General features: G+C 42.8%; 1 protein-coding gene across 1 annotated transcript; it reads left to right on the top strand.

The window, feature by feature from the left end:
- The first annotated feature begins 2361 nt into the window (after positions 1-2361).
- STARD4 (StAR related lipid transfer domain containing 4) lies at positions 2362-11719 on the top strand. Its single transcript, XM_051782700.1, has 5 exons — positions 2362-2722; positions 5200-5249; positions 6348-6474; positions 7564-7678; positions 8238-11719. The coding sequence occupies exons 1-5, from the start codon at positions 2618-2620 to the stop codon at positions 8462-8464; spliced, it is 624 nt and encodes a 207-aa protein (XP_051638660.1). The 5' UTR covers positions 2362-2617; the 3' UTR covers positions 8465-11719.
- The last annotated feature ends 400 nt before the right edge of the window (positions 11720-12119 follow it).

Here is a 12119-nt window from a genome sequence, read left to right as displayed (position 1 = left end):
ATTGGGAGGGAACATAGCTGGGACAGGTGATCTGAACTGACCAAAAGGATATTCCACACTAAGGAATCATAGAATCAACCAGGTTGGAAAAGATGTCTGAAATCATCAAGTCCAACCCTTGATCCAACACTGCTGTGGTTACTAGATCATGGCACTAAGTGCCACATCCAGTCTCATCTTAAAAACCACCAGGGACAGTGAATCCACCACCTGCCTGGGCAGCCCATTCCAGTGTCTGATTACTCTCTCCATAAAAAATTTCTTCCTAATATCCAACCTAAACCTCCTCTGGCACAGCTTAAGATTATGCCTTCTTGTCCCACTGCTGGTTGCCTGGGAGAAGAGACCAACCCCCACCTGGCTACAACCTCCTTTCAGAGAGTTGTAGAGAGTGATGAGGTCTCCCCTGAGCCTCCTCTTTTCCAGGCTGAACAACCCCAGCTCCCTCAGCCTCTCCTCATAAGACTTGTGGTCAAGTCCCTTCACCAGCCTTGTTGCTCTTCTCTGGACCTGCTCCAGCACCTCAATATCCTTCCTGAACTGAGGGGCCCAGAACTGGACACAGCACTCAAGGTGTGGCCTCACCAGTGCTGAGTACAGGGGAGAATTACTTCCCTGGTCCTGCTGGTCACACTATTCCTGATACAAGCCAGGATGCCCTTGGCCTTCTTGGCCACCTGGGCACACTGCTGGCTCATGTTCAGCTTCCTGTCAATCCAAACTCCCAGGTCCCTTTCTGCCTGGCTGCTCTCCAGCCACTCTGTCCCCAGCCTGTAGCACTGCATGGTTTTGTTGTGACCAAAGTCACAGGACTCGGCACTTGGCCTTGTTGAACCTCATCCCGTTGGAATCAGACCATCTCTCCAACTTGTGCAGGTCCCTCTGCAGAGCCCTCCTGCCTTCCAGCTGATCAACACTCCCCCCCAACTTGGTGTCATCTGCAAATTTGCTGATGGTGGACTCAATCCCCTCATCTAAGTCATCGGTAAAGATATTAAACAGGACTGGGCCCAACACTGGTTCCTAGGGGACACCACTAGTGACCAGCTGCCAACTGGATGCAGCACCGTTCACCACCACTCTCTGGGCCATCAGCCAGTTCTCAATACAGCACAGAGTGCCCCTGTCCAAGCTGTAGGCTGCAGTTTTTTCAGGAGTATATTGTGGGAGATGGTGTCAAAAGCTTAGCTGAAGTCCAGGTAGACCACATCCACAGCCTTCCCCTCATCCAGCAGGAGGGTCACTTGGAGACCAGGTTGGTCAGACAGGACCTGCCCTTCCTAAACCTGTGCTGGCTGGGTCTGATCCCTTGTCCATCCTGTAGGTGTTGTGTGATTGCACTTAGGATTATCTGCTCCATAACCTTACCAGGGATTGAGGTCAGGCTGATAGGCCTGTAGTTGCCTGGGTCCTTTTTGCAGCCCTTTTTGTGGATCGGTGTGACATTCACCAACTTTCAATCATTTGGGACCTCCCTAGTGAGCCAGAACTGTTGGTGAATGATGGAGAGCGGCTTGGCAAGCTCTTTATCACCCTAGGATGGAGCCCATCTGGTCCCATAGACTTGCAAGGACCCAAGTGGCTCAGCATGTTGCTGTTTCCTCCTGGATTACAGGGGGGCATCATGTCCAGTGTATAAACTGGGGTAAGTTGACTGGAAGGGGCCAATCTGCATTGGGAAGAGGTGTCTGGCATTGGTCAGTGGGTGGTGAACGATAGTATTGTACATCACTTGTTTTTTTCCCTTATAATACTTTCATTTACCATTATTACTGCATTTTTACTTCATTTTCGATTATCCAAACTGTTCTTATCTCAAACTAAAACTTCTATTTTGATTCTCCTCCCCATTCCATCGGGACTGGGGGAGTGGGTGGGGTTGGGAGATGGAGGTTTGAGCGGGCGACTGAGTGGTGCTTAATTTCCACTACACAAGGTGATTCTACCGACAAGTAATTTATCTTTCGAACACCCGGGGACACCAGTACGGATCGACAGCGACAGGCACACACGAGCAGCGCAGCCCTGGCTGGGGCCGTACCGCGTTGTCACCGCAGATGACGGAGTGCAGCTCGGCGCTACCAGGACGGCAGTGAGCGTCCCCACGCCCATCCCGGGGCCAGGCGTGTCCCCGCCGCTCCATCACTCCACTCGCTCCACCTCCAATCCCGACCTGTGACGACGCGGCCGCGACACGTCGGGAGGTCGCGTGACGCACGCGGGGGGGGTACGGGGATGACGGAGGCCCTGCACGCGCGCACGACGGGCGGACCGCGCCGCCATTGGTCGCGCGGGGCTCCGACCGAGCTCTGATTGGCTGTCCATCATCGCGCGGCAGGGCGGGGCGCGGCCGCGGGAGCGCGCGGGGCTGGGAGCGCGCGGCGGGAGCGCGCCCGGGCCGCCTTCCCCAGGGCCCCCCGGAAAGGGTCCAGAGCTCCGGTTCCTCACGCTGGCTCTCCGCCGGTGCCCCTGACAAGCGGGGAGATGCGCGGCGGTGGTTTCTGCGTCCTTTGCTTGGAGCGCGCGGGCTCGGATGCCCCGTGCTGGTGTCGGCATCCCTGATCCCGCTGCCTTGTTCCTGGCGTGTGTGTAACTGGGCATCTTTGGAGGGAAGCAGATGGATCCGCTGCCGAATCCGTCCCCCCTGGCCACGAGGCTGCGGAACACGCTTGTGCGCTACCACGGCATTGCGGACGGAGAGTGGAGGGTGGCCAAGAAAACCGTGAGTGCTCACCCTGGGCAGTTTTCCTGGTCCGTGATCCCGGGGAAGCTGTTGTGGATCACTCTTACGGCGGAAAGAGCCTATTGTGTGTGAAAATCTTGTCCAGTTCCTGCGGGACTTTTGGTGAGACAGGGGCTGTGAAACCTCCCTTCTAGGATAGAGCATCTCTAGATGGCTTGTTACCTCCAGGACGCAGTTTGTGAGCATTAGTGGTCAGGCATGCTTTCATTTTCAGCGCTGGACACACAGGAGGATCGCTCCTCTAATCATATGTGTGTCCCCTTCTCGGCTCAGCGTGCTAATATTTACTTAAAATTTTACATATTCAGCAAATGTCTTACATGTTCACTCCCTTTCTTATAAAGTTCATACGTATGTTAATCCTAAGAAGTTCTTCGGCCCCATATTGGTTACTAGGGGGTCTTCCGGTGGTCTTCTGGAGGTCTCTGGTGGTCGTCTGGAGCTTGAACTTTACTTGAACTTGTCTGTTGAACAGCGTATTTACAGCTGATTATAGAGCGTCTTTGTTCAGCATCTCTTATCCAAAAACTGGCTACTTACGTTTCCACTACTTTAACTAAAGCATTCAGAAACTTGCTTATTCCGCAACTACCTGAACAGAAACTTACATTGTAAAGGCCGATAGAAAATGACTGAACAATGGAGAATTGCTGCTCTCAGGCTGAGTGTGTTTTTATGGTTGCAGACATACTCTTGTCATTCCTTCTACCCATTTTCAGGGAAGTGTCGCACAGAAGGACCCTGCCTGGGTAGGATTATAGGCTTGATTTAAAGCAAAATGTGAAATAGCATTGGTAGTGCTGCAAGAGGCTCAGGTGTACTTCCAACAAACCAGCCACAGCCTGTAGATAGGATATGCCAGCCTCTTGAACGTTTTTCTCAACAGTGCTTGAACCCATCCATCAGACTTCAGTTTCCAAATACCTTCCTCTTAAGAAGTGAGGTAATTCTCAATTCTTTTTCTCATATTGCTTCACATTTTTGTTGCCTTCAGAGCCCCTACATTATGCTAAGTTTCCTAAAATGAAAGGGAATGTAGTTCCTGCTTTCTCCAAGCAGTTTGCCATACTCTTCTTTTGAGCTGCCTGGATTTTTATGAGTCCTGCTTCAACAAGCTAAATAGACTCTGCTGGTGCATCAGTTCTAGGCTACGTGAAGTTGTTAGTCCTGTCCTGCATAGAAGGTAGAAATGTATTTGGGTATCTCAGTGTATCAACGTGGTAGACTAATGTGGTAAATTTCTATCTTTGCCCTTTGGTTACCTTGTTTTGAGTGGGACTTACATTTATTTTTTTTCCTTCATGAGCAGACATTGATAGGATAGAGTCAAGTGGTCCAAATATAGCTTGATTATTTGCAAAATCAACAAATTCACTGTCTTGAAAGGGAGGAACAGAGCATCCAAGCCTTTCAGTCTTCCAATACACCTATACCTCTTCTGCTCTACTAAGTATTAAGGCTGTTGTATTCCAGTGTTGTTATGTCATTTACTATTGTATTCCTGTAGGAAGTAACCTGCATCTCAGTGTTTCAAATCATATTACTCCCCAGATTTTACCCCTGTAAAATTTCTAGTTTGACTTTCTTTTTGCCTCCTTCTCTCTGTCTCTTCCTCCCTCCCTTTCTCCTCTCTTTCTTCCCTCCCTTCTTTTCAGTTTGGTACTGTGCCTGTAAAAGACATTCAGAGCTTTACCAATAACCAGGGAGATGTGTTTTGCTCCAGAATATCTTAAATAGTTCTGGATGAAGTACTTAACAGTGCTCTTCTTTAGGACATTTAGTTCTTTGTGCTTATACAATCATGACTCCAAATAAAGCAGTGCCACATGGTACTGTCTTTAACACCAAAATTCAGAGATGTTGTACAGAGGCTTCATTTAATAGTTAGGCAAAAATCAGAAGATGCTAGTTTCGTTATTTTCCTTGTGTATCTTTAAAATAAATAGACTACTGCTTGCAAGAGACTTTTAGTGAGGCATTTAGCATAGAAGGGTATCTTAAGCTTCCCCTTCTGCCACTGTCAGCACCTCCTGCACACATCTGTTTGGTCATATGTTGCAGGAGTGCAACCAGAAGTTGTGTGGTCTTCCTGTCCAAGTAGCATCCAGATAATGGCTTTCCAGTTGCTTTTAACTGTAAGGCTTTGCCTGGTAATGTGGTTCCGTCATTCTGTGTGTCTTCATAGCAAACTGGCTTGGCCGACCAAGCCCTATTTCTATGCAGATTTTTAGCATTTTACACTGAGGAAGGCAATTGTCTGACTTTTTTTTAAAGAATAGAATATTACAAGAGATATCTGAAACATCTCCCAGGTGCCCCAGTCAATGAGACTTTGGGGTGAACCATAGTTAGTGGTAAAATTGGTTGCTTTTCATCAGGAAAATTGAAGCATTTTCTGAACATCTAATAATTATATATAAGTGACAATTAACATCATATCTTATATTTTCTTTCAGAAAGATGCAACTGTGTGGCGTAAACCATCAGAAGAATTCAGTGGATACCTGTAAGTTTGCCTGTAGAGCAGATGATTTTTTAAGGTTCCACAGGTGCACTTTATAGAATTTAAAAACTAAGATTGTGAATTCTACAGCCCTCAGCTACAGAGATTCTCCAGAGTAGAAGCTAAATGGATTATCTGTTGTACCTAAATTATTTCTTTGCAGTGTTACACTTTGATACTTTATTACTGCATGGTATTTATACAACAGACAGTGAAATCTGTGGAACACATCAAAAAACTCCCACTGGCTGAAGTGGGCAACAGCATCTGCCCAGAAATGATGACCTGCCTGCAATAGAGTAAAATATCAAGTGTTTAGTTGTGGAAAGAGGTGTGACACAAATGCCCTTCCTGTGTGAGTTTCTGTCTCTGGGTTCTCTTGGTTAGGTTTAGGCTACAGACTGTTTAGAGAAACAGTTACTAGAAAATGCTACTCTGAAGAAACAAAAAGTCATGTGAAAAGGTAGTGTTTGACTAGTTATCTGCAGTAAATAAGAACATCTTAGTTAACACAAAGTATTTTGAAAATAATGGTCCTGGTGGATTTTTCACCTTCAGGAACTGGAGGCCCAGTAACTCGAGTAAACAAAAATTCTAGAAAGAACTGATAACAAATGGATGTTCTGTAATGTCTGTACCAAATTATTTTATTTGATACTTTTATATGCCGCTAAAGCATAATATAGTTTCTCATTAGCTTGCTTTTACTGCTATTACTTCTTCTTTATGACAAATATTGTTCCCGTTGTATTACTGATCTTATTTTTTCCTTTTTAGTTTTACTTGTCCCTGGTGAATTCCCTTGCCAGCCCAACAAGAGGAGCAGAATAACAAGTTATTAGAGAAATAAACAGATTAATTTTTATCTAAGGAAGGATTTTGCCATTTAAAAATATTTGCAGAAAAAAAGACAAGGTTTCTCAGAATAACATGTATTGCAGAGAAGAATAGATGCACCCATAGGTCTTCTTCTGTGCTGTTTTTCTGATTCAGTTGTCCACTGTCTGTACCTCCAGGTACACTAACATGTAATTTTACTGCTGCAAATTAATAGGATATAAAAAATTTCTCACTGTTAAATGTAAACATATATTTCTCTAGCTACAAAGCTCAAGGAGTGGTGGAAGATGTTGCTAACAGAATAGTGGATCATATTCGCCCTGGACCTTACAGGCTAGACTGGGACAGCTTAATGACTTCAATGGACATCTTGGAAACATTTGAAGAGGTGAAGACTTGTCTAGATTCTTAAAGGAGATGTGTATAGATGAATATGTGAATTTAACAGTACAGCAGAGGAGTAATTCCTACAAATAGTAACATTTTTCATTCTGCATGAGGCATTGTGCATACATGCTGTGTGTGACCTCAGATGAGGCTTTCTGGCAGCACAGTCCCAATCTGAAGCTTGACGTTCATCTTTCCATCAATGCTAAAAATAGTCAATCACAGTTCTCTTGGACCTGGGAACTCTGATAAAATTCACAGATGAAGAGCTACAGTGTGATATTGTATATGCCAAAGCCTTTTCTTGCAACTTTCTTCCATCCACAAACAATCATAATCACACTTATGGAAGCTGCATCCTCTTCCTCTTTCTGAAAGGCTGACCTGTGTAGTGTGGCTTTATGCTGAGATACAAAACAGTTCAAACTGAGAGTCAGGACTAAATAAAGGAAGGTAGGTTTGAAGTTGATTACAGAAGAGCTGGTAGCATTTCTTTCGTTACTGCAGACATTCAGTATCACTTCAAACCCCCTCTGGATATCTGGCTTGAACGTGGATTGTCTTTTGCTCTGTTTCTTTAGGAAGATTTATATGACAAGGTATTTTTGCTAATTATTCCCTAAAATCTATGCAAATTCTAGTATCTTGTAAGAAAGCCTGTTTTGAAGAATTGTTCACATTCCATTTTATTTTTCACTTGGTAAATTAAAAGTATTTGACTGGAGCATCTTAGTAGCAAGAGAGTCCTCTTTCAATGTGTTCACGGTCCTTTCAGACTTCCTAAGTAATAGTGACATAAGAGCCAAATGACTTTCAATTCCCAGGCATGGCACAGTTCTCTAGTTTTAGATCTTTAAACCCTTATGGTGCCAGACATTTTCTGCTCTTGGCTGTAGACTAAAAGTCTCACAACTTCCAGTATTTAGATTGAAAATGGCACAGCCATTCAGACTTCACTGAGTTTGTTTGCACAGCATAGTTGACAGAGGCTGTGACCTTTGTGAGAAATGCTAGCTGCCTACAAGCATAAATTCCCCTGTATTCATTATATTTTTGTTTTCTCACTCTCTTTATTCTGTCACTCAACCAGAACTGCTGTGTGATGCGCTATACAACTGCTGGCCAGCTCTGGAACATCATAGCACCAAGGGAGTTTGTTGATTTCTCTTACACCACAAACTATGCAGATGGGCTTCTAACATGTGGTAAGCCACCTCCTACCTCTGCTTAATTCTTATTTTTCAACAGCTGCTTGGCTTAGGATTTGGTTCAAATGCAGTTTTGTTCTGCAGTAAACATTCCAAAAATGGTGTAAGATTGTCTCCAACAAATAAATTCAAGGTATTTTAACAATTTCAAAGGTATTTTAATGTTTTACATACTTAAAGGAGCGTACAAGTTACTGGCTTGCTTGTGTGCCAGGTTTCACTTATGTCAACTGTGAGATAGGAGTGGGAGAGACAAGTTGAGTCCTCCGACTCAGAGCAAACTGGGAGGAGCAGCAACTGGCTTCTAGTAAATGGGAGGAAGGTCTTTTTAATATCTAAATTTTTGCTCATCATGGTCTCCGTGCTCTGTTGTGGAGTTTGGATGAAGAGCAACTTTCATTCATGAAAGTACCCAGAAACTTGAAATGTGTCTGTCCCTTCTACTACATTCCTGAAGAAGAAGCAGCTTGTATATTTCAGATTTACTGCACCTGTATTTTTTTATTTGTGTTAAATTAATTTATCTGTTTGTTTGTTTGTTTATTTTCTTTGATAGGTATAAGCCTCGACTACGAGGAGGTGAGGCCTAACTTTGTGCGTGGATTCAATCACCCTTGTGGCTGGTTCTGCGTCCCCCTCAAGGATTGTCCCAGCCACAGCCTTTTGACAGGCTACATTCAGACTGAACTGCGGGGGATGCTGCCACAATCTGCAGTAGACACTGCTATGTCCAGTACCTTGGCCAATTTCTACTCTGACCTCAAAAAGGCACTCAAATCGTAGACAAACAGTGACTTAAAAGCCCGTGCATTCCTTGCAATCAGTTTATTATTATTTAGTTTTTGAGGTGATCCTTAGCATACATTCCCAATGCAAGATTCTTTCTGCTGCTCAGCACTCTGCAGCTGTGTGAGAAATATCCTGAATCCATAAACCCCTGGCTTCCTCGGTAGAAAACACAAGATGAGTGTGTGCTCTTGAAAAATGCAGCATGAACTCAGCTCTATCCAACAGCATAGGTGGCCAAGTGCTCAGGATTTTGCTGGTGCAGGTTGCTGTACCGGCAGTATCTTATTGAAGATGTAATTTTGTTATATATATAGATAGATATAGATATTAACATTTTCAATTTGTTTAGTTTGTACAGCTGCATCTGTATTTTTTTAATTTGATTTGATTTATTGTAAGAATATTATATAGCTAAGTTGTTAAATGATACTATTCATAAGAAAGCTCTTTGCACTTGTTAGCAAAAATAAGTGTTCATTGTTGGCATTGATGTTGTAACTGTAACTTACTGTTGTGTATAATAGTCTGAGTGCATAGATAAAGAAATGCCCTTACAGCTGATCCAAAGCTCATTTAAGTCATCAGTTGTCTTTCCATAGTTTTTTTGTGGGCTTTTAATCACACAGTTGTCAAAATAGCAAACTTTCAGTGGATCTTCAGTGATACCCTGCACTTCTAAAGAATTTTTTACTTAAATTTGCATGCAATTGTTCGTGTGTGTGTGTGTGTGTGTGTGTTTGGTTTTGGGGCTGTGTGTGTGTGTGTTTCTTCCATAACTGAAAAACCTGGTTTTTTTCAGAATTTTTTAAGCAACAGAAAGAGCCAGTCATTTTTTTGATATATGGGCCTTGCTGTAGCCAGCACAGACTGACAGCAGGCTGGTGCTGTGGAGTGTTCTGTGGTATTACCCCTAGATTACTCTTTGCAATAAATGAAATTAACATCTTTAAATGTGAGCAACTGAAGGCCAAAGCTCAAGCTGCAGAATTGCTCAGATGTGCTAAAGGGTGGAGGGCCCTTTCTTAAGGTCCAAATTTTTCAGGATATTCAGCAACCTAGTCATTCTGACAGGTATGTAGGAGGGGCACTCAAAAGATTACTCTGTGCTGCTAGGAACCTGAAATCTCTTTAAAACCCAAGATTAGGCTTTTAATGTTGGTATGTGTCGTGCTCAGGTGAGATTTTAATTATCCCTGTGCTTCACCAGTGCTCACAGGAGTGAGTTTAACTGTGTAGTAGTTAGGGAAGGTACCTTGAAGCCCTGATATTTTGGAGCCAGTTGTATGCACATAATCCAAGGACTGGTAATGAACTCTAAGAGAAAAAAAATTCAGATGAAAATTTTTCCCCTACAACACTGGCTTTTTTGACACTGGCCACTGTAGCTGAACTCTGAACAGTGAGGACTTTTCTTTCTCATTGCTCAGGCAAAAAGAGGTAGAAAACAGTGAGAGCTTTTCCAACGTGCTTCATGTTTTAAAGACCGTTAAAAACAATGCATCAAGCAGCCTTTGGTGTCTTCATAGGCAGAAAATGTTAACTCCCTGTTGGGTTTTGTTTATTCTGTAGTTCCCTTTACACTCCTTGGTGTAAATGAGGTCTAGGCACTGCAGAAAATTTTAAAAGGCCCCTGTTCCAAACACCCATTTTAGGGGCTCTAACACTTCTAGAATATCTATCCTTATTTAGTATTCAGTGAAATGTCTTTTTATGCTTTCAGTAAAGACAGGCTGGTGAAGCACAGAGCAGCTAAAGAAAGAAGAACTTGAGCTTAAATAAAAGAAAATTGCCAGTGTATTTTAAGTGTGTTGATGTTTTTAATAAAAATTTCAGTTCAGCTACAGAATAATACAGAACTAGAAGAAAGATGTCTAATTTCATAGTCTGTTGTATTTCTTTGAAACCAAAACTTAAATTTGTTTTGTATAGCTACAGGTGGAGAGGAGTGCTAGATCTTGAAGCACAGGTTTTCTTTAACAAGAGTACATCAGAACTGCAAGCCACAAAATCAGAGCCTTTTCCCACCCTGGCATTCTTTTCTTCCTAAGTTAGTGACAATCTAGGTGGAGCCAAGGCAGTTAAAACAGGAAGGTAGTTTGAAAGGACAAAGTGCAGGAACCCATGTTTTGCTTATGCAGAAGAAGTGGGAGACAAAGTAAATTCTTTAGTATAGATTTCTGTCTCTTGAGTTTTAGAGCGTTTCAATTAACCTGGAATATAGTTATCCAGAAGCAACTTCTGAATAAGGTGGCCAAGAATAGCAGAGACCTGTTTTTTTAAGGGAAATGACATGTATATAGACACGTCAAAATTATTTTTATATGGCTAATACTTTTTAAAGAAATCTTAACTTTTTTAGGGATTTGAGCAATATGATGCTTTACTCTTTGGCACTTTACTAGGTGCTTTGTGTGTGTATGGGAGAAGTGACTAAAGATAAGACAATTTTCTTGTTTGACTTCTGTTCCTCCTCTAAAACCTCCAGCATTAAACCTTGCCTGTAGGTGTGCTCCTTATTTTACATATGCAGAAGGTAGAGACTGGGCTAAGTACAATTTGGGGGCAGTCCAAGGAACTCTACCACAGCTTGCTGGGAAGTGGACCACAACTTCGGATAGATACTATCTGCACAGGCCCTGATCACAAATATGATGAATTCATGTATGTGAAATACAGTGTATTTTGAAACAGGAGGCCAGGCCCAAAAGAGTTAACTAAGAAATTTGGGCCTGCTAACAAGCTACTAACATCCAAAACAATCTGTGCTTGTTCTGTTCTACTTACTGGACCAAAACTTAAGAGAATGGTAAAAGAACATGTAATAGGCCTAGAGGTAATAAATTAAGATGCAGTAGGATAAGGTAGACATTTGAATAGAAGAAACAGGCTGGAAGCCAAGGCTTTTTCCAAGCTTCAGTGAGCAGGTCGAGAACATTGGAAAAGAAGAGAGGTCAAGCTGAGAAAGATGAGAATAGCCCCCAGACCCATGGGAGGAAGATCGGAACTACCACCAAAATTGAAGGCCAAAAGAAGCACTGCCCTAAGCCCCGCCTGAGCTCCACCTATACTCTGCCTGTTATTAATATGTATAGATAGATGTTGTAATCACTTGAATATACATTTAATCATATTTGAAAATTGTATAAAACCTGCTGATTCTGTGTGAAGCCTTTGAGCAAGTTTTTTCCAGCAATAGCTGGCTTGCTCCCAGCGCTGTCAATAAATACCTTTGCTGCTCAAAAATCAAAAGTCTCTGGGCAGTTCATTATTCCGGATTTTTCAGATTCAATTTATAAAACACAAAGGGATCATATAATTCCTCCACTAATCATGAGTAACCAGAATGGTTTTGATGGTATGAGCTGTTGATTCAGCTTAAGAGGTTCACTGCTGTAAAAGTAGCCCTAATTCCAGTGAAACTAGGTGAGCTGTGCCTATCTGCAGAACGTCAATGTCAGTCTATTTTAACAGTGTGTTTAACTTACTGTGTTCAGCACATAAGTGATTGTATTTCTACTTTAAATGCAGCTGCAGAATAAATTCAAGTACTGGATTCCAACAGACTCGTCATGTAGCTTTTTCAATTCTTGTGAAACCAGATGTACCATTCAGTGACTTTTTAGGGAGTTATATCTGATAATGTAGTTTT

The sequence above is a fragment of the Manacus candei genome, unplaced genomic scaffold (assembly GCF_025592945.1).
Source record: "Manacus candei isolate 608988 ecotype Guabito, Panama unplaced genomic scaffold, ASM2559294v1 h1tg000016l, whole genome shotgun sequence".
NCBI lineage: Eukaryota > Metazoa > Chordata > Aves > Passeriformes > Pipridae > Manacus > Manacus candei.
Note: the sequence above shows the minus strand (reverse complement) of the source record. Positions and strands in the feature narration are given on the sequence as shown.

Coding starts and splice junctions, on each gene's coding strand:
- STARD4 (XM_051782700.1), top strand. CDS start 2,618: ATGGATCCGCTGCCGAATCCGTCCCCCCTGGCCACGAGGCTGCGGAAC. Junction 6,475..7,563: donor TCTTGGAAACATTTGAAGAG/GTGAAGACTTGT, acceptor TCACTCAACCAG/AACTGCTGTGTGATGCGCTA. Junction 7,679..8,237: donor AGATGGGCTTCTAACATGTG/GTAAGCCACCTC, acceptor TTTCTTTGATAG/GTATAAGCCTCGACTACGAG.